At 51.0% G+C, this 21,936-nt stretch overlaps 1 protein-coding gene across 2 annotated transcripts; it reads right to left on the bottom strand.

The window, feature by feature from the left end:
* Positions 1-24: 24 nt before the first annotated feature.
* On the bottom strand, positions 25-13,959 carry DPF2 (double PHD fingers 2). Of its 2 annotated transcripts, XM_032357282.1 has the most exons (12): positions 13,843-13,959; positions 9,289-9,449; positions 8,755-8,862; positions 8,265-8,428; positions 6,959-7,051; positions 6,508-6,586; positions 5,947-5,988; positions 4,751-4,888; positions 4,498-4,626; positions 4,285-4,397; positions 3,383-3,464; positions 25-1,350 (listed from the first exon to the last, which is right to left on the bottom strand). In XM_032357282.1, exons 1-12 carry the CDS (start codon positions 13,872-13,874, stop codon positions 1,274-1,276), a joined length of 1,218 nt encoding a protein of 405 aa, XP_032213173.1. In that variant the 5' UTR covers positions 13,875-13,959; the 3' UTR covers positions 25-1,273. The 2 variants fall into 2 exon arrangements, with proteins under 2 accessions (XP_032213173.1, XP_032213174.1); XM_032357283.1 differs by lacking the exon at positions 5,947-5,988 and having other exon boundaries at positions 1,274-1,350; positions 13,843-13,958.
* Between the last annotated feature and the right edge of the window lie 7,977 nt (positions 13,960-21,936).

Raw genomic sequence — 21,936 nt, 5'->3', positions numbered from 1 at the left:
CGAGATAAACCATCCAGCAGGGAGTTCTGTGTAAAAACGTTTATTTGTACTAATGTTTAGAATACAGGAACTAAAGAAAGAAAGACACCTCAACTCCAAAGGGACAGTGAATCAGGGCCTGCCCACAGCCAAGGGGAAGGCCACTCCAGGGGGTTCTGGCATGGACTATCTCCCTCCACTACTTCATGTCAGTGTCACCAGGCAAAAAACTGAGGAATCAGGATGTGAAGACCTTACCAGCCGCTAGCGAGTGTGCAAGGGAAGAGAAGGATGTCTATGTGGCTTCCCCGTGACCCAGGGGCCAGGACACAGAGAGCAGGAGGCAGAGGTTCCCAATTCAGTCAAGGGCAGGAGCTGGATGTCCAGGTCCAGGAAGAACAAAAAGGGGATTCTGGAGGTAGGCTTTTTTCATCGAGTTAAAAAACAGGCACATTATCCAACGTCTCCCTGTGGCCCCCAAGCTGCTGGCCTGGCCCCCCGATTCTTCCCTTCTCCCCACAAAACCAAAGGGAATAGGAGGGGAGGCAGAAGACAGCAAATTCCAAGGGTGGGGAATGCTTCGGTCATCGAGACCACCTGTGAGCGAGCCAGGTGCGCACAAGGAAGAATCAGGTGAAGCTGCGACTCCCCCTGGGGTGGGGTGGGGTGGGTCCGGGCAGAGCAAGGAGAGTGACCAAGAGCATCCTGGCTTGGGCGAAGGATCCTGGGTAGCAGGAAGAGAGAGAGCTGCAGAGAGCCGCTCTGGGGGAAGGAGGGAGCGAGGCTAAGCAGCACCAAGGGCCTGGAAAGCTCCTTGCAAGCGCCGCCTCGGCTTGCTCTGTCGCTCACTCCCAGCTGCTCCTGGCAGAGGCCCTGGTCTGGCTCGCCTCCAGGGGAAGGGAAAACCCTGGGGACCAGAGTGGAGGCAGAGCTGAGAGAAAAGTGAGCTGCTCTCCTACTCGTACTCGGAGGACACGGTTTGAACCCTGTGATCGCCAGGGCCGGGGCCCAAGGGAGGCCGAGTGAAAGCACTTCACGGAGAGCAGTGAGGAGCTGGGCCGCAGGCGTGCCCTGGCGCAGGGCGCCGCTCCGTTCTCCCTGAGGGCCTAGGGCCAGAGGCAGTCAGAGCTGCCGCCTCAGCTTGCTGCTGCCAAAGGCAGATTGGCACGACCACCCGAGGTTCTCTGGACTTGTGAAAGAGGAGGAGGGAAAGGTGGGTATGAAAAACAAGAGAGGAAGAGAGAAACAGCCCTAGATGTACGGCGGGGGGAGGGGGGAGCGGGGGTGGGGCACATCAAGAGGAGTTCTGGTTCTGGTAGATGGAAGCTTTCTCCTTCAACAGGTCCAGACACAAGTGGCAGCTCCAACTTCCTGCAGAGAAGCAGAAAAGGGTCAGGATGGGTCCCGTACCGCCCTAAGGTGCTGTCCTGCCACTCCCCACACCTCACTTCCAGGAGTAGGACCAGCTAGAGAAGGCTGGGAGATGTTCTGCGGTAGCAAAGTTCCATGGTTATCCTGAGCTAAAAGAAACCTCCTGGGCTTCAAATATCAGGAAAAATAATTCCCAACGGTGATGAAAGAAATAATCATGTGGAGGACTATTCCCAAATACAGACTCCTAGGCCCTCTTGGCTCTCTTAAATCTGAAATCTCTAGGAGCACCTGGGAAGACTAAATTTTTAAAGCATCCCAGCTTTACACTTGTGATTAGAGAAGAACCAGACTTTGTTCTCAAGGCCCCAAAGGTCAGGATGAAGATCATAATAGTGGTTCTAGAGAAACCAGTTTTGACTCCACATAAGATAGCTTTCTGGGGAAACCATGGAAAGATGAGATGGGCTCACCACCAGGTGTTTAAGAGGCCAAGGAGCAGTGACAGGAAGAGGGGGTGAACTGTGATGACCCAATGTGTTACGAACTATCTCTTAGAATAGATGGGGAGAAACGTCCCTTGAAAAGTAAGTGTTTCAAACTTTGCTTATTAGTATTTATTATGGTTGTGTTCTTCTGTGTGTGTGTGTGTGTGTTCTTCTGTGTGTTTTTTTAGCAACAAAATTAGTCCTTAATGCCTCAAAATTAGTGTCAATGTTTATCTGTGGATGTGGATGTGTATAGGGGAAAGAATCCAGACCTTTTATAAGCTCTGCAGAGACATGGGGCGCTCGGAATGTAAGAAGGGCCTTTCTAACCCAAAGGTCAATAGCACAGGGGCTGGACGGCTTCTCTGTAAACAGCCAGCCAGAATGTTAAATAGTTTAGGCTTTGCGAGCCACATATAGTCTTGGTCCCATGTTCTTTTTTTAAATCACCATTAAAAATGTGAAAAACATTCTTAGCTTAGAAGTTATACACATGCCAGCTGAGGCTGGGCCTGGCTACTGATGAGCTGCAGTTTGCGGACCCCTTGACCTAAGAGCCTAGCCCACCTTGCGGCTTCTGGAGAATTCTCCCTCAGCTCCCGGCAGCTCCTCACTACCTCAGCCTCTGACAGTACTCCAGTATGAAGGCCCCTCTACAGTTCATGTGGAATTTTGTCTGTAAACTGGTTATTTCATGGTTAAAAAAAATAAAAGATGAAACACGCTACTTCTCCCCGAAGTGGACTTAGAAGCTGCGCATGACAGACGACAACAGCGGTGTGCTCCCCTGCAGCTGCCAAAGGACTTGCAGACTTTGTTCGTGTCCCCTTCCCTGGGGGGGGTGCCAGCAGTGTGACCTACATTACAGGTTAGTCTAACCACAGTGAGGCGCTTTCTCCTGTCTGCCGCTGGCCCACAGCATTTGTGCACAGTAAAAGCCACTGGGCACACACAGCTTCCTGAGTAAGCTCCCGGATTTCTGTGAAGGAGGGGTTTAGGCACAGAGAGCTGGCCGGCGGAGGGGCACCTGCAGAGAGACAGCTGCTTTCTGGTGCCAACACCGGTTTGGCTGAAAAGCTTGTGCAAACTCGGGAGCATTATTAAGCGAACTATGGGACGGATAGACTAACCCATTCAGGCTCCAGGTTCAATACCTTTCCAGCCTGGGCAAGGGAAGAGAGAGGAAATGCACACTCAAACCTATCACATTCGAAGAGCTGATACCAAAGCCTCACATCAGACAAACCACGAACTCAGCCCAGCTCCCTGGGCTGCCTGGAGGAAAGCAAAAGCACTCCTTCCGGTGACTCCGCTCAGCCCCAGGTCTCTCTTGGTTGCTGATTTTCTGCATTTCTAAATGTATCTGGTGATAATGTGCGAACGTTAAACCCTCAAAGCGGAAATGCTAGGAAAGCATTCTAAGTGAAGGACAAGTGTCTATTCCCTAATCTGGAAGAACACACAGGAGAACTCACTTATTGTAAAATTATTTTCCAGGTCACTAGTAAAATACTTGTTCTGTGTGAGAGGTCAGGACAACCTACCTTCAGGAGGCTCAGACATAGACGGGGTGAGACAGTACATATGGTAGCCGCGGTCACAGTCGTCGCAGAAGAGCAGCTGGTCCTAGAGGAGGCAAGAAGGAGGTGGAAGGGGCAGGTGAGTGACCAGTGGGGGTGGACAGGGACAGGAGCTTCTGCAGACACTGCTGCTTCTTCCAAGGGCAGCAGGGCAGCTGGCGGGGAGGTGCAGACCTGTGAATTTCTGGAGAGGAAATTCTCCACGCAGACCGAGTGAGTCACTGTCACACCGCCTGAACCCTACCAGCTTCTGATTTCAGCCCACGGCCTCCACTCTTGTCCCCTACGTGCTAGTCTTCACAGAGGAAACTTCTTTTTTAAAAATGTTAAGACAGAGCACATCACTCCCAATTAAACCCTCAGACCTGGCGACGCCTGCCGTCCGATCCCTTCTCCGACCGCGCTCCTGCTGCAGGGAGGCCCCCACCAGCCCAACTGCCTCGGTCCACTGGGCCCGTCTGCCCGAAGGTCCCCGGCCTCATTGCTCCTGTCCTGGGCACGTTGTGCCCGCAAACCTTCTCGGACTGACCCCTCTGAACCAACCGAATCTCTACCCCAGCACCGCCTCCTTGAAGGTTGCTCTGACCACCAACACCGGGTACCCAGCGGCCTGGCCCACCACGGCTGCCGCTCTCTTCCCGGCACGCTGGACAACCGCAGTGCCTTTCCTCGCTCACTGCCTGCTCCCCACAAGGAGGGCAAGTCCACGGTGGGGGGTCAGGGGGGACCCTGCCATCTTGTTTAGCGCCGAGTGCCCAGAACGGCGTCTAATACCAGGCTAGTGCCCCAGGGAAGGTCTGCTGCTCCCCAAGAGACAGCTGCAGGCTGGGGGATGGGGGGCTGCGGGGCGGCGCGCGGACACGCACATCGTTCTCGGAGGTGCCGCAGATGTTGCAGCACTTGCACTCGATGCACTGCCAACGGTAGGTCTTCACGGCCGCCATCATCACTGGGGTGAACTGCAGGCAAGACGGGTGTCCTGCGGGTGGGAGGAGGGGTGCGTCACCTGGGCGGCGGCGGCAGAAGGCGGGGGTTGAGGGGGACCCTTGGCCCAGGGCGGGGGGGGGGGGGGGGGGTACCTGAGCGGCCGCAGTCCGAGCAGGACACCAGCTCCTCAGGCTGCCCCGTCTTCTTGTTGATCTTGGAATCCCCGAGGCAGAAGTCGCAGTAGTTGTTGGGCAGGGCCAGGCCGTCGGGACCCTTCTTGGCTACAGAGAGGGAAAGAGCTCCACATGGGCTCCCGGGGGGCTCGAGGCACCCAGCAGCCCTGCAGGGAGGCCTTCCCGGGGGCAGGCTGACTCCCCCTGCCCCGCCTCCGGCGTGCCAGCTTACACTTCTGCTCCTCCGACCTCTGGGAAACCGGGGTGGGGGGCTGCGAGTCTTCCTTGTCCTCGCCCTCCTCCTCCGCCAGGTGGGAGTGGGCGTAGTGGTAACTGAGGCCTGGTCGGTTCTTGTAACGTTTTCCACAAACTGGGTGGGGACAAGAGGACAGAGAAAGGTGTTGGGATCCGAGAGAGCCACATCCCCGCCCCCTTGCCCCCCTCTCCCCCCAGCTGCGGGGCTCCAGCTGAGGCGGAGGCAACCACCCCTGCCCCCGTGGGCTCTGTCTGCGACAGGCCTTCAGTGACGGCCACCTGCCTCTGGCGAGGAGCATCAGGCCCTGGGGTTCTCCAGTTTCCATGGCTCTGGCCTCTGTTACACCCCAGCCCACAGCCACCTCTGCTCTTCCGCACTGGCTGTCTGGGAGGCTGAACCCTGGCCCCGTTACCACTTGCCCTGGGACTAGTCTGGGGGAGGGAGCTCCAGGTCAGGAAGGGAAGGGAATCTCTAAAATTTTGTAATCTGGCAGGAAGGAAAAAAGGGAAGGAAGAGACTCCAGACTTTCTGACCTCTCAATAACCATGGGAAGCTCAAGCTGTCCCCGTATACCACAGAGCTCACCCCTGCCCAATGAGGACACAGGAGTAGGGAGTGGATCCCTTGGGGAATCACCTATCAGTAAGTCTGTTGGGGTATCTGGCCCCCAAGGCAGCTGGAAGACACTCCCACGTCAGTGCCCTGCCCACCCCCACACCGATCAGCAAGGAAAGCAGATCCCCACGAGGCATCTTGTACTCTTAAGCAGTGATACCAAAAAGAGCAAGGGGGCCGGCAGGAGGGAACGGGGAAAGGATGGAGGAGGCGGCAGGATGGTGAGAAACATTAGCTGACCACCAAGTGTCTGTCCCGGGGAAGGGAAGGGGAAGCAGAGGGGTCTGTCTGTAGTGGGTTCCTGAGAACACTTCTGAAGCCACCCCATGCAGCGGGGCCGAGCAGCCCTAGGAGCGAGTCTGTGGGAGACAAGCGGTGGTCAAGGCAGCTTCCAGGACCGTGAGGAGTGGCGTACAACCGAAAGCCCGCTGCTCCTATCCCCATGCCATTCCAGAGACGTTGACACTAGCGTCGCAGGAGATGAGCAAGGCGGGAGAAACAAGGGAGGAGGGAAGAGGGATAGGAAAACCGAAAGTCTGAAAAGTTGAGAGAGCTACCTCTCTGGGGCGCTTTCGAGGTATGCTTTTGTTTGAAACTATCTGAAAGACAGAAAGAAAAGTCATGAGAAGAAGGCCTTGATACACTTGAGACAGGAGCGGCAGCAGCAGGAAAGCGGAGCAAACGAGAGAGAAACCAGCGGCGCCGGTGCTCCCAGGGCGGAGGGACAGAGGTGGGGCGAGTCAGAGAGAAGGGGGAGAGCAGACACTGAAAAATTCCGTGCTGGACTCTGGGGGGCCCTGGCTCGACTGGGGCCAGCAGACGCGGATGTGGTCGACAGAGGGGCCAATTCTGCCTGCTGTGTGCGCCCCCGGCCCCAGCACCCCACCCCAGGGGACAGCAGAAACCTCTCCCGGAGCATGCAGGGCCCACCCATTGGGCAGCAGAGGCTGGGACCTCCCAAGGGTCTCAGAGGGAACCAGTCAGCAGGCAGGAGAAAGCATTCAGGCCTTTTGTTACCGTTTCCACCCTGAGCAAGAACACAACCCTCCCTCCCCTCAGATCCTGAGCAGGGGCTGGGTCCAAGGCAGGGACCACCCGCCCACTCGCGAGGCACTCACTGTCACAGGCATAGGGCTTGTCCCGATCCTCCAAGATGGAAGCATCCAGCTTCTTACGGGCACTGCCCACACCTTTACCCTGCCAGAAACGAAACGAAACAAAACCAACAGAAAGATCCCCTTATTAAGATGCCCAGGCCTAGGGTGCCTGGGTGGTCTGCCTTCAGCTAAGGTCGTGATCCCGGGTCCTGGGACAGAGCCCCGCACTGGGCCCCCTGCTCTATGGGAAGCCAGTTTCTCCCTCTCTCACCCCCCTGCTTGTGTTCCCTCTCTGTGTCAAATAAATTAATAAGATCTTTGAAAAAACAAAACACAACGAAACAAAGATGTCTACCTGAGGAGTAAACTCCCGGGGGAAGTGACTGCTAATTTCACAAAGAGGAAACATGGCACAAGCAACAGCACAGGGGGCGCTGCAGGCGCCCCCGCAGGCAGGGCTCTGCCTCCTCACCTTGGACTTCCCCTTGCCCCGACGCTTGGGAGTGTCTTCTTCATAGTCCTCGTCATCCAGGTCATCTAGGAAGTCCTCTGGTTCTAGGATCCGCTGAGTGGACAGAAGGATTACGATGGGCAGATACAATGTACCTCCAGAAGGTCCCCCGCAATGGGCCCGGCCAGGCCACCCAGAACATCCTCTGTGGGCGGAGGCCCTCTGCTGGCCCCTCCAGTCTGGCCTCATTCCTCATGGCTGCCCTGTAACACCCCAGAATCCCATTCCTTTTCCTTTCCATGCTTTGGGCTTTCCTTCCTTTTCGACTCTTTTCCTGTTGCTTCCCTAGAGTGCCTTCTCCACTCTCTCCAAGGGGCTGACTCAAATGCCATGTTTTCATGAAGTCTTCCCTGCTACCCCAAGTAGCCGTGCTCTCTCCTGCCTCTGATCTGCTGCCCTAGGAACATACTATCAGTGGTTCCCTTCTGACAGCTCACTTCTTATATTAATTTTTTTTAAGTCTATTTAATTTTTTTAGTAATCTCCACACCCAGGCTGGGACTTGAACTCATGACATCGAGGTCAAGAGTAGCATGCTCTACAGACGGAGCCACTTCTTAGATTTCAATCAAGAGCTCTGGGGGTACCAGGGAGGCTCAGTTGGTTAAGTGTCTGCCTTCTGCTCGGGTCATGATCCCAGAGTGCTGGGATCGAGTCTGGAGTTGGGAATCCCTGCTCAGCAGGGAGTCTGCTTCTCCATCTCCTGTTCCCCCTAGTTGTGGGCGCTCTGTCAAATAAATAAATAAAATCTTAAAAAAAAAAAAAGACCTTTGCTGCTAACTTGTGTGGGCTTATAGGAAGTTTTTTTTCCCTAACTCCTCTGCTTCAGCTTCCCTGTTATGTGGAACAGGGGCTACGGTACCTACTTCCTATGGCTGTAGAGATTAGAGAAAATGATGAACAAGCACTTAGCACAGTGCCTGCCATAGTTTTAACTCTTATTATTTCTGGGCATAGTTTTATCTTCGTCGCTGGTAGGGACCAGGCCTGCTTCACCCATGTAACCTCAGGCACCAGAAAACATCTGTGACAAAGACGCTGAATGAGGGAAAGTCTGTACTTAGAAGAAAAGGAACAGGAGAAACTGGATACTAATAGCAAAGCCAGTCAGTACCCAGTGCTAACTAGGGAATGAGCAGGACCAGAACCCCAGGGGCCTTCCTCCTGGCCCAAAGTTTTTGCTTCCATTCTGAATACGGGGTGGCCTCCGATAAAGAGGAGGCTGGTTTCCATCAGAGCTCCCTTAGCCATGGGGTTCATCTTATACCTTCCGTGCTCGACTGTTGGTCACAGGAAACTCGCCCAGGCTGTCATCATCCACTCGGGGGTCAGGGGCACCTCGCTTCTCCAAGGGGTCTGTGCGCAACAGAGCCTCCAAACTACTGCCGTCTTGAGAGATCAGCCCCTCTTTCTTCAGGGTCTGGTCTGTGTCTGCAGGCAAGGTCAGGATGAAGCGAGGCTCAGAAGGGCTGAAAGCAGGCCGCTCTGGGTCTACACAGTGCTAGGCCAGCCATGCGCCAGTCACTGTCTTTTGGTCTCTGGCTGCCTAGGAACCAAGACACCCCGTTTACTTGGCACCGTAACTTATCTCTTTACTTGTCTCCTCTATCAGACTGAGCTCTGTAAAGGAGGGAATGGCATCTCACCCACTCTAGCATCTTCAGGATCTAGCACTGGGCCAGGTACGTAAGAGGTGACTGATTACCAGCCTTACAAGCAGCAGACCACACCCTAGCTCAAGAAGGGGTGTGCTTTACCTGGTTTAATAGATGGGAAAGAAAGTCTTGGGTCCTCAGGAGGGTGGGCTCGCCGCTTTTTCCGCCAGCGCCGGGCAGGATAGGAGTATAGCTGACCGGAGGCCAATCCTGTGGGAAAGAAGAAAGATAGAAAAGTCAAGGCCTAATGCAGTCCTGGGCAATAACATCAAACACCTTCTAGAGGAGTAGCACCCCCTACCCACCAAGTTCTACAGTGAGGGAGCAATATGGACAGTGAGGGCCTGGGGGCAGGAGAAGTCACAGTTCGTGGAAAAGAGAAACAGATGGAAGCTCGAGGGCCTTGGCTAACACAGAGCTCCCCAGAAGCCCAGCGCCAGCCTCAGTAGGGCAGCCCTGCAGAAAACAAAGATACTGGTACGAACCCGCCTGCTTCATCTCCCCTGGGCCTCTAACCCAGGCAAGACCGTATTCACGCACGCGTGGAAGCAGTGAGGAAAACCCTCTCAGCTGGCTCATCACGTAAGATGAAGCTTCTGCCTTCCCTGTGCTCCCGAGTCTGAACCCTCACCTCACCTGGACCCCGGTGTCGTTTCTCCATCCAGATGTAACAGTTGCTCTGGGCCACTCCAGTCTGCGAGTCCAAGAAAGGCAGGCGCACACTGCGCTCAGCGCAGAGGCGGGCATTGTAGTTGTGGCACTGCTCCATGGCGTCCTTGTAGTACTGCTCCCCAAGGCTGCGGCGGACACAAAGATCAGGTGCGCATGTGCTGGGGCAGGGCAGAGCACAGGGTGCCGAGTGGCCCTGCTCCCCTGCCATCTGCTGCTTTAGAAGGCTCAAGGGACCGGGAGACTGCGGCTCTGGTCCTATTTGCCTCGGTTTCCGCCTCATGGGACACCACACCCCTTCACTAAGCCACTATGAGGAAAGGCACTTCATAAATTACCATCAGGAACACATGATCTCTCATGTGTCTACTCAGGCCTAAGCCTAACCCACAAAGATGGGGAGAAACTAACATTCATTCTGTGCCTCTCTTGGAGTCCAGCCCCGTGCTAGTCCTCCCTTAACCCTCCTGACTCTGAGAAGCACAGGTTAGCTTCTTTTCACAATCGAGGAAGAGTTCAACAAGATCTAGAGCCCTCACTAAAATATAGTTAACAAACTACAGCACCTCTACACAACAAATTTTTATTAAGCCATAAAAAAGAAGGAAACTCTTCATGTGCTGATATCAAACCATCTCCAAGACGACTAGAAAAAAAGCGAGGTACAGTGCTGAGAAGTGTTCCAGGATGCTACCATTTATGCAACAAGAAGTAGAGAAGAAACTGTAGGCCTCCAGAGAGAAAAACTGAGTGACCTGCTGGGGCGGGGTGGGGGGATTCCTCCTATATGCCATTTTAGATCTTTTGAATTCGTACTAGGTGCAGGTTTCCCCCACTGTCTGATGGTGTACTTTCTGCCACTTGACTTTTATAAGAGACCTACAACAGTACCTGTTTTCACTAACTGGAAGACATCTAGAGAGGACTTTCATTTTTAAGAAGAGGCAACTGCTTTTTTGCTTTTCGCCATGTCGGCTTATGTACAGTTTCTTAAGAACACTCTACTTTGAATAGTGGGGGTGGGGGGAACCTGTACTAAGCGAACTAATTAATGCCATGTGCTAATTTTATTTTATTTCTTTTTTTTTTAAAGATTTTATTTGTTTATTTGACAGAGATCACAAGTAGGCAGAGAGACAGGCAGAGAGAGAGAGAGGAGGAAGCAGGCTCCCTGCCGAGCAGAGAGCCCGATGTGGGTCTTGATCCCAGGACCCTGGGATCATGACCTGAGCCGAAGGCAGAGGCTTTAACCCACTGAGCCACCCAGGCACCCCGCATGTGCTAATTTTAAAGTCACTGGAAAACATGTGAAAAACACCTGAACTTCTTTGAATCCTACTTTTTTCCCGACTGCCATTAGAGTGATATAAAACCTGTTTGCTCACAGGCCCATCTGAGGCCCTTTTCCATTCTCACACCATCAAATTATACAGGAAAGAACCTTCTTTCACTCAGAAGACTCAGTTTGAAATCTCAGTAAGGGTAAAACTTTAAGTGCTTTAAAAAGCTGGACAACTACACAGTGCCAGGAATTACCTGGTTCTAAGAAGCATGTACACAGAACCAACCTTGTTCTCATCCTCAGGGCGTAACAAACGCATTAGTACTGGAATGACAGTGACCCGTCTTTACATATTCGATCCACTGTAAATAAACCGAGGGCAGAGGTGGTTTCTTTCTCACAGTATCCCTAGTATCCACGAAGGTGTCTGGGACATCTTGACCTGGGAGTAAAAAGACCTTGCACGGCTGCAAGTCACCCCACAAATGTGGACATTCAGTCAGCCCGTGTGGAGCTCAGCTTCCTCTGCTGGCCTGGGGGAGCCGGACTAGATAAGCTCTAACATATTCTACTCGAGGGAGAACCCTCGCATGAGGAGCTGGACAGAGTGTGTCTCTGTTGTTTATGTCCATAACTCAAACTCCACTGACAAACCAGGCTCTGGAATCCAAGGGGGCTTTCACAGAGCATTCACAATAGACCATGCAGGCACAGCTTAGTATGTTCCCAAGCCACTGAAGACACACCACACACGAGGCGACAGCAACACAAGATTGCCAGACTTGATTCAATGAGTGGTAATAACTGTAATTTGCGGTAGTAAGCAGGAATCTTGTGTTGGGGAGTGGAAGAAAAAGGGAACAGGCTCACGTTAGCCAGCCTTTAGGAGGCAGCCATGTCCTCACCACACAGAGGAAAATTGGATAAACAAGGCCGAGCGCAGCAGCTCCTTTGTTTCTGCTGATGGCAATGGATACTGACGCTAGAAGTCAAATGAAAGGAAGGGTGAGATGTGCCGAAGGCTGCAGAGTCAGAGCACTGAAGCTACAACTGGTTTTAGGGGGGAAAATAAGAGAGTCTGTCACAGCACTTGGGAGTTAAGGGGATTTCAGAAGGTGGCAAACTGCCTTGTGAGAGCACTGGGAATGAAACACCTAAGTCAGGGGGAGAGGGGATCTGATGAAGACAGACTAAGAGAGAACGAGAGGGAATTTATAAATGGGAAAATTCTTTTCCCAGAACCAGATGCAAGTCAAAAAAGATGAGCTAGTAGTCCTGACCTCCATGTATAACCTCAGCTGTTCAAAAAGCAGGCATCCCACGATCAAGAGAAGTTCCAGAAAAGTATCTCCTGGGTGAGGACGGTACTGGAAGAACGGAAGACCCCTCTTGCAGGGCAAGGTCTGTAGGGAAATGTATTAATTGCAGTGACCAGCCCTCTGCAGCTAGAACTGAGAACACTGGCTTCTCATGACCAGCACTCACGAACCAGGGGCTGGTGACCCTCACAATCTCTGTAGCTCCTTTAAGAGAAATGAGTCGTGCTCTGTTGAAATGCGCAACTCCTCCCTTCTAGGACTACATGAAAGGGTTGGCAACTCTATTTCCCTGAAGAAAGTCTTCCAACATAAAATCTCGTTACCTATTAACTCTTAAAACCTAGGGAAGTTTGACATTCCCCCAGCACAGTAAGATTTCCAAGGCAGGAGCTCTGATTTCTTTCCAGGAAGCATGAAACCTGTGTAAAACCTCCCTTTACAGTGGGCTTGGGGTGTGTGTGTGTGTGGGGGGGGTAGTCAACAAAGAGAAAGGCAGGGAAACAAAGAAAGAACATCTGAGTCAGGAAGAATAACTATATAAATGGTAGATCAAGAGCGACATTTCTAAATTGAGGGAAATGTCAGCCTGAAGAAAGAGCTGGGGGAAACTGGAGTGGGCAGATCAGAGAGAAAGATAATAGTGTTGGGAGGAGGGGGAGCTGAACGGGGAGGCTGGATGGAGCTGAAAGCAAGTTTAAAAAAAAAAAAAAAAAAAAAAAAAAAACCACAGGAGGAGAAGAAGGCACTTAGCTTAATGGAAGTGGGAAGGCATTCTCAAAGAAAAGGCTCCAGGCCGGGAGGAGGGGAGGTGGGCAAAGCAATGTACTCTTTAAAAAGGCTCTTGGGAAGAGTGGGGGCTCAGCCACCACAAAGGCAGATGAGAAGCTGTGAGTCCCTCAGAACAGTTTCCAAACCTTTACCCTGTCATCCAGCCCAAATCCAAAAACCCTGCCTGGGCAATGAGTCGCCTCTCAGTATTCCTACCTCTGCATCAAGCCCAATTTACCCACTGAAAAGAGCTTGCTCTATTGGCCCACCGGGCCCGAACCCATCTCTTCAGGGAGGAGGCTAGGTTCAATCACGTCCCAAAGCATCTTTAACTCACAGCCAACAGACCCCGCTCCATTTTCCCCAACAACCATTAACTTTAACTTTGCTCGACACCTGACCAGCACAAGGCGACTGCACAGCGCGCAGCCTGCCGACCTAGATGCCCCTCCAGGCTGCAGAGGCGTCCTGGACCGCTTCCGTCCAGTTCCCGTTTTTTTGGTGGCTGGACTGGCTGGTGCAAAGGCCCTCTCCCCTGAAGTTCCTTCCCTTCTGCACCGCCTTGCTCCTCAACACCTTCTTCCCGATGATGCTTCTGGTCTTGGCAATCAGATACTCAGGCCCCCACCCCCCACCCCGATCGTCAAGGGGCTGTTAAAACAAAACAGCCCCGCGGTGCTTAGCCGCACAAGGGCTGCTGAGCCTGTTGCTCCAGGACCGGCCGCGGGCAGCGGATCCAGAGGGGTCGGCGCCCGGCTTCGTGGGGACACGGGTCGGTCCCGGGCCCGCCCTCGGCCCGGCCCCTCCGGACCGAGGCGTCTGGTCTCGGAAGCGCACCCGGACTGTGTCTCTCCTACGCAACGACGGCGCCATACTCGGGCCACCGTGAGCCCGAAGGAGCGCTCAGACGGCACGGCGCCGCAGGGAGGGTGCCCGTAAGGGGCTCCCGTGTGCCCCCCTCAGGGCCTCCACAAGTTTCCAAAGAAGCGCAACGTCTTCTTGGGAGTCTCCTGTTGCCCTCCCTACTAGGAGTCGCAACCAGGCCTTCTCGGGCACGTCCTTCTCTCCGCCTCGTCCCCTCCCGCACCGCCGCCTACTCCCAGGCCCCTTACAAGATCTCCCGGCCTAGGAGAGAAAGAAACGACTACTCACAGCTTCACTACATTTTCTACCACCGCCGCCATCTTCCCTGCTCCTCTCCCTCAGGCCGGGAGGCCCGGAGCCCTCAGCGCGCAGGCGCCGGGACGGCACCGGGGAACCGGTTTCCTCGTTCCTCTGCGCAGGCGCCGCCCGAAAGCGCGCGCCCGAGAACGAGGCAGGGAGAACGGGCTTCGTGACAGTCCACCCGGGTTGGGGAGTTGAGTCGAGGGAGTCCAATGCGCAGGCGCGACGGAAACGGGCGCGCGCCCCGAGGCGCGGGAGCCCCGGGTCTTCCGTGTGGAGGGTGGGACGGGAGAGGGAAGGTCTGGCCTGATGCAGAAAAGAGAGGGTTGATGACATGAAGATGGTGAAAACCTGAGACCCAGAGCTGGATTAGATGGAGCATTATGCGTTCTGCTGCCTCACCAACATTTATCCTTGTGGTTAACCCCTTGCCTTCACTCATGGGCGCGGGGAGGGAGTTGGTGGGTCGCAGAAAACAAGAGTAATGCACAATCCACTTGGGTCCCCAATCGTGTGCCTCTTCAAGGAGAGGAAAATTGACGCCCTAACTGGGCAGTTCTTTGGCCTGAACATTGGAGTCTTGGCAAAAGTTATCTCCCCTTCCCGCCACCAAACCCAGCCACCAGCATCAGTGATACCCTCCTCCCTTGCTTCCTACTTCTGTCCCTCCGCTTAGGCTCTGAAGAATTTCCCTCCTGCAACTATGCGTGAATCTTTTGTACCACTCATTATTCCTTCACTGTTGAATCGTGCAAATTCATATACAAATGTGGCTTAATATCCTTTTAAAGATTCAGAGCCCTTCCTTCAGCCCGTGGTTGCCTTGGCTTATCACCCCATTTCTTCCTACCCTTTCACAGCGAGGTTTCTGTTTATACTCCCTATCTCTGTTGACTTATTTCCAAGACCCTTTCGCCCAGTTTAATGACAGTTTTGTTCCCACTGGTTCATTGAAACAGGTCGTAACAAAGACACCATGACATTCTGACCAGTCCCTCCCTTTTTCTTTTTTCAAGAATTAATTAATTTTTTTTTAAATTTGAGTGAGAGGGAGCACGTGCAGGGGTGGGGAGGAGAAGCAGAGGGAGAGGAATAAGCTGACTGTGGAGCCTGATGGGGGGTTGGGGGGGGGTCCATCCCACCGCCCCTGAGATCATGATGTGAGTCAAAATTAAGAATCCACCGTTCAACCCACCCAACCACCCAGGCGCCCTCCATTTCCTCCTTTTTCAAGCCCTTTTCAGGGTCTCTGAGATGAACATTCTCCTGGCTGGTCTCTGAACACATTGACAGCAGTTCCTTCAGCCTCTTTTGCTGATTCTGTCCTTTGTCCCACTTTTATATGTCACAGTCCTCAGGGTGTGGCCTTTGGTGTTTGCCAAATACCTTCTGCCATCAGCTCCAAGATGCACATGTTCCCCGTGCCCCTCCCCTACTTTAATATTTCAGAATTGAGTGACTTCTTACCATCACCGTGCCTTAAAATCACTTTTGGTAGATAGTGGTTGTGTGATATTGGACAGTGCCTACCCTGCACTCAACTCGCATAGCAGGTGGCGGCCACTGGGAAGAAAAACCCAGAAACAATACTGGTGCAGTCTTTTACCTCTAGGAACCGAACGACTGTGGGGACAAAGAGTATCAGAAGTGACTCCAAAGCAGGAGTCGAAAGTTCATTGTGTGTTGTGGCCTGAATGTTTGTGATCCTCCCCCAATCCTCTGTTGAAGCATTAACCCCAATATGATGGCATTTGGAGGTGAAGTCTTTGGGAAGTGATTAGGTTCAGATGAGGTCACGAGGGTGGGGCCCTCGTGATGGCATTAGTGCCCTCATAAGAAGAAGACAGCTTTCTCTTTCCCTGAGGAAAGGCCCTGTGATGTCACAGCAAGAAGAGCTAAACACTCTGGAGAGTAGTTCTCTTTGGAGGAGAGTGACAAGAGGGGCCATAAGGTGGCTACTGAGGTGCTAGGAATGTTCTTTTTTCTTCTTCTGGGTAGTGGGTACATAGGTTGGTTCACTTTATAAAAATTTATTGAACTACCCAAAACTGGGGCACTTTGCTGCATGTATATGTCAATAAGAAAATTTTAAAATATTAGAAATAATATAGAGGGGCGCCTGGGTGGCTCAGTGGATTAAAGCCTCTCCCTTCGGCTCAGGTCATGATCCCAAGGTCCTGGGATGGAGCCCCACATCGGGCTCTCTGCTCCACGGAAAGCCTGCTTCCTCCTCTCTGTCTGCCTCTCTGCCTACTCCTTGTGATCTCTGTCTGTCAAATAAATAAATAAAATCTTTGAAAAAAAAAAAAAAAAGAAATAATATACAGGTTAGTTCTGTGTAGATGGAAAGGTAGTTTGTGGGCCCAGAATCAATGCCTTTCACTTCTTTTAGGATTCTTTCAAGAAATGCTACATCAGGGGCACCTGAGTGGCTCAGTGGGTTAAAGCCTCTGCCTTCAGCTCAGGTTATGATCCCAGGGTGCTGGGATTGAGCCCTGCATCAGGCTCTCTGCTTGGCGGGGAGCCTGCTTCTCCCTCTCTCTCTGCCTGCCTCTCTGCCTACTTGTGATCTCTGTCTGTCAAATAAATAAATAAAATCTAAAAAAAAAAAAAAAAAAAAAAAAGAAAGAAAGAAAGAAAGAAAAGAAATGCTACATCACTGAGCAAAAGATGCTCTGACCCAGTAACCAGTATATACAATGTTTCTCTTACAGGAAGGAACCAAGGAGTGGAAGTGGGGTGCGGCCTTTTGCAATCTCAATGAAGGACTTTTTTGCAAAGTGTTTCCTATTTCTGGGCCTCTGAGTTCTGCCTGACCTAAGGGAGGAATGCTTCCACGAGGGGGCACAATAATGATTTCCCTAAATTAGGAGCTAAGACTGCCAATGGGTTATTTTTTGTTCTGCTTGCCACTGGTCAAGAAAGGAAAAAGAGGGCATGCTATTGGCTTGTGTGATTGATTCTTTTTTATTTTTTCTTTCTTAAGATTGACTTTATTTGGGAGAGAGAGAGGATAACTGGACTGATATTTAGGAAGCTAAAACCCAAAGATGTAAGCCCAGAATTTGAAGCAATTTTTGTCCTGGGGACATTTACTGATCTGGGAGATATAACTGTGAAACTGAGCTGTTGTTTGGTGGTTTTGGTGGGGAGGGTTAAAAATCAAAACCCAAAGCCATCCCAAGGTAGGAGAATAGATACCCCACCATGGACACATACACACGTTAAGATGGGATCCTAACTTGTGTGAACTTGTAGCCCAAAATTATATCTGGGTGGTTCAGGGACGCTTAAGCCTTGAGTTTGGATTAAAGTAGACCCATCTTTATACAGCCCCCGGTCACCTGACAGAAGCAAGAATATCTGGTATTGAGTAATAAGTTTTATAAATGAATGTATTGTCATCCTAGTCCCCAAATTATTTCTACAAACATGTTTTTCAGATATGACATCCAACCCATCGTCAAAGATAATCAGGCACACAGAGTAAAAAGAAACCTTGCGGGATGCCTGGGTGGCTCAGTGGGTTAAACCCTCTGCCTTCAGCTCAGGTTATGATCCCAGAGTCCTGGGATCGAGCCCTGCATTGGGCTCTCTGCTGGGCGGGGAGTCTGCTGCCCTTCCTCTCTCTCTGCCTACCTCTCTGTCTGCTTGTGATCTCTGTCTGCCAAATAAATAAATAAAATAAAATCTTAAAAAAAAAAAGAAGCCTTGGACAAGGACCTATACAAAAACTATAAAACATAAATTGACCCACACAAAGATTTAACATCCGGAATTTCTGATACTGACCACAAAATAACACTGCTTATTGTGTTTAAAGGAGTAAAAAAACCAGTATAAAAACATCTGTGGGGGGAGCACCTGGGTGTCTCAGTGTTAAGCTTCTGCCTTTGGCTCAGGTAATGAACCCAGGGTCCTGGGATCGAGCCCCACAACCAGCTCCCTGCTCGGTGGGGAGCCTGCTTCCCCCTCTCCCTCTGCTTGTCATTCCCCCTGCTTGTTCTCTCTCTCTCTCTCTCTCTGTCGAATAAATAAATAAAATCTTAAACACACACACACACACACACACACACACACACACACCTGCAGTGGGCAAGTGGGATTAAGAAGTACCACAAGATGGGGCATCTGGGTGGCTCAGTGGGTTAAAGCCTCTGCCTTCGGCTCAGGTCATGATTCCAGGGTCCTGGGATAGAGCCCCGCATCGGGCTCTCTGCTCAGAAGGGAGCCTGCTTCTCCCTCTCCCTCTGCCTGACTCTCTGCCTACTTGTGATCTGTCTGTCAAATAAATTAAAAAAAAAAAAAAAAAAGAAGTGCCACGACAGAATTTTAAAAGAACAATATGGAACTTCTCCAACTGAACAGTGAGATAACCAAAATTAAGAACACAATGAATCCAGATTACTCATAACTGAAGAGACAACATAGAAAACCAGAAGCTAGGTAGGCAGAACTTGTCCTTAATACTGCATAAAAGACAAAAGAACAGAAAATACAGAAGTAGAGCAGACACATTGATACATAGAGAGATCTAACATACATTTAAAACAAATGTTTTTATGAAGTTGGCTCCATGCCCAGTGTGCAGCCCAACGCAGGCCTTGAACTAGTGACCCTTGAGATCAAGACCCTGAGCTGAGACCACAAGTCAGATGCTTAAACTGAATGAGCCACCCAGGTTTCCCCTCATATATATTTAATTGGAGTGTCAGAGGGTAAGGAGAGAGAAAGGAGCATAGGCAATGTTTAAAGGGGAAAATGACAATGCTGAAAGAGGTGTTTGTTTGTTTTAAAATTTTATTTGGGGCGCCTGGGTGGCTCAGTGGGTTAAGCCTCTGCCTTCGGCTCAGGTCATGATCTCAGGGTGCTGGGATCGAGCCCCGCATCGGGCTCTCTGCTCAGCAGGGAACCTGCTTCCCCCTCTCTCTCTGCCTGGTGCTCTGCCTACTTGTGATCTATCTCTCTGTCAAATAAATTTTTTTACATTTTTATTAAAGATTTTATTTATTTATTTGTCAGACAGAAATCACAAGTAGGCAGAGAGGCAGGCAGAGAAAGGGGAGGAAGCAGGTTCAATGCTGAGCAGAGAGCCCGATGCGGGGCTCGATCCCAGCACCCTGGGATCATGACCTGAGCCGAAGGCAGAGGCTTTAACCCACTGAACCACCCAGGCACCCCTAAATAAAATCTCTTAGAAAAAAGGTTTTATTTATATGAGCAAGAGAGATCGAGAGAGAGAATGAGCAGGGGCGAAGAGCAGAGAGAGGGCGAAGCAGACTCCCCAATGAGCAGGGAGTGCAGGAGGGGCTTGGTCCCAGGTCTCAGGGACCAAAGCCAGAGCTGAAGGCAGACTGGTAACCAACTGAGCCAGCCAGGTGCCCCTGAAAGATATGAATCCATGGATTAAAGAAGCCAAATAAGACTGAAGTGAGCTAAATAAAGACGTCTCGGAGATAAATGCTAGGGTATTTAGGATGAAGTGTTATAATGTCCACATCTTATTTTCAAAAGGTCAGGATGATAGTTTTTATAGGCGAAGAGATAAAGCAAATGAAGCAAAATGGTAAAAATGGGCAAATCTAGATGAAGGTATATGGATGTACGTTGTACTCATCTTTCAGTATTTCTGTAGGTTTGAAATGTTTGAAAATAAAAGCTTAGGGGGAAATAATCAATTCTATACAGGTAGATCCGCCATTCTTTAAAAATGGAAGTCTGGGGATGCCTGGGTGGCTTGGCTGGTTAAGCCTCTGCCTTCTGCTCAGGTCATGATCCCAGGGTCCTGGGATGGAGCCCCACATCGGGCTCCTCGCTCAGAGGGGAGCCTGCTTCTCTCTGCCTCTGCTTGCCACTCTGGCTGCTTGTGCCTCTGACAAATAAATAAACAAACAAATAAATAAATAAATAAATAAAATCTTTTTAAAAAAGGGAAGTCTGGGACGACCTGGTAAAGAACCCTGAACCACCAAGATCAAGGCTGAAAGAAAAGGCTGAAGGCAAACTGGCTGGCCCAGTTAGTAGAACGTCTGACTCTTGATCTTAGGGTCGTGGGTTCAATCCCCAAGCTGGGGGTAGAGGTTGCATTAAAAAAGATAAAATCCTCAAAAAAAAAGTAAAAGAAAGTCTTTGAAGGCAAAGGGAATACGAACTGGTTAGTAAAGGAGGGAAGTTATTCATACCAGCTATGGTTTTGTAGAAAAGGTCTGTCGCTCCTACATATATTTCTCTTCTTGCTGTGGCAAGTATATTTTTACGTATTTTCATTCTCCCATTCTTCTCTCCTTCTTTCCACTCTAGAGTCTAGGGTGTACTGGTGGTAATTAACTTTACAGCAGAGTTCATAGTTTGCGAGACATTGAGATGGGCTAGTAAACGAAAAATTGCAGGAGGAACGAACATCCGTGAATCCTGGCCTCGCAAGTGGGTGTGATCATTGGCAGATTTTGAGTCGTCTCCCTTCGGAAGAAGAGTGAATATATTTTCGGCAGAAAGAGGAGTAGATGCTTTGTACTAGGGAGGCTTATATTATTTTACATGGCTGCCTTGGTGCAAGCAAGGATTCCTCGTTGAGTTCATCTGATGTTTCAGGTGTCCTGTCTAGTTCCCCTTTTCCAGCCTGACACAGCAACCCCACGTGCCCTCCCAGCGCCCTTGGGTGGGGGTATCTGACGCAGGGTGGCTGGGGAGCAGCTCCAGGGCACCCAAGACAGGCATGGGCGCTCTGACCTCGGCTCAGGTCCAGGGCAAGGTGTGGTCTTCCAGCTGGGCAAAGCTCTAAGAAGGTTTGCTTTTTTTCTTGTCTTCCCTTTCCAAGGCAGAAGGGACAAGCGTTTCAAGCACCAGGAGAGGGAGCCTGCAGGCAAGGAGCTGCTTACCTCTTACCTACGAAGTCCTTTTGCCTTCGCACTTTACCAGGGTCTGGGGTGGCACCCGTGTTGGGGGAGTGGGTTGCAGTCAGGTATAGACTTTAGGGTCTCACAGACCTGGGTTAAAATCCCAGTACCGATAGTGAAACCACTAATCTCTAATGATGGTAAAATTTTCAAATTAAACAGACAAGGGGTGCTTGGAGGGCTCAGTCTTTAGGTGCCTGCCTTCAGCTCAGGTCAGGATTCCATGGCCCCACATCAGATTTCCTGCGTGGCGGGAAGCCTGCTTCTCCCTCTGCCACTCGCCATACTTGTGTTCCCTCTCTCACTGTGTCTCTCTCTGTCAAATAAATAAAATCTTAAAAAAAAAAATAAAAAGACAAAGTGTAGCGGGGATGAAACATGACATGGGTTCTATGGAAAATAGGGGGGGTGATTCCTCAAGAAATTAAATATAGAATGACATAGTATGACCCAGAGATTCCACTTGTACGTATATACCCAGAAGAATGGAAAGCAAGGACTCAGACTGATGTTTGTGCCCCAATGTTCATAGGAGCCTTGTTCTCGATGGCCCAGAGGTAGAAGCAACCAGGCATCCACTGAGGGGTGAATGGATACACGACATGTGGGATAGACAGACCATGGAATATTGTTCAGCCTTTAGAAGAAGGACATTTCAACACACGTGGCAGCGTGGATGAACCTCGAAGATGTCAGGCTAAATAAAATAAGCCAAAGGACAAATACCCTGTGACTCCACTTACATCCGGTCCCCAGAGCAGTCACGTTCAGAGAGACAGGAAGTAGATGGGGGTTGCCAGGGGCTGGGGGAAGGGAGAGCGGGGAGTTCGTGTTTTGTGGGTATGGAGTTTCACTTTGGGAAAAGAAGAAAGTTCTGGAATAGATGGTGGTGATTGTTGCAGAAGAACATGAATGTGTTAATGCCACTAAATCGTACACTTAGACATAGTTAAAATGGTCAGTTTCATATTGTGTATATATATATATTTTAAATATTTTATTTATTTATTTGACAGAGAGAAATCACAAGTAGATGGAGAGGCAGGCAGAGAGAGAGAGAGGGAAGCAGGCTCTCTGCCGAGCAGAGAGCCCGATGCGGGACCCGATCCCAGGACCCTGAGATCATGACCTGAGCCGAAGGCAGCGGCCCAAACCACTGAGCCACCCAGGCGCCCCTATTGTGTAT

Source organism: Mustela erminea, chromosome 9 (genome assembly GCF_009829155.1).
Source record: "Mustela erminea isolate mMusErm1 chromosome 9, mMusErm1.Pri, whole genome shotgun sequence".
Lineage (NCBI taxonomy): Eukaryota > Metazoa > Chordata > Mammalia > Carnivora > Mustelidae > Mustela > Mustela erminea.
The sequence above is the reverse complement of the archived record's forward strand: the minus strand, read 5'-3'. Positions and strand labels throughout refer to the sequence as shown.

What these genes read in the sequence shown, in the direction of transcription:
- DPF2 (XM_032357282.1), bottom strand. Translation starts at nt 13,874, where the DNA reads ATGGCGGCGGTGGTAGAAAATGTAGTGAAGCT. An exon ending in CCAACAGTCGAGCACGGAAG is followed by an intron (nt 7,052 to 8,264) that starts GTATAAGATGAA and finishes CTGTCCACTCAG; the next exon opens with CGGATCCTAGAACCAGAGGA. An exon ending in CAAGCCCTATGCCTGTGACA is followed by an intron (nt 5,989 to 6,507) that starts GTGAGTGCCTCG and finishes TCTGTCTTTCAG; the next exon opens with ATAGTTTCAAACAAAAGCAT.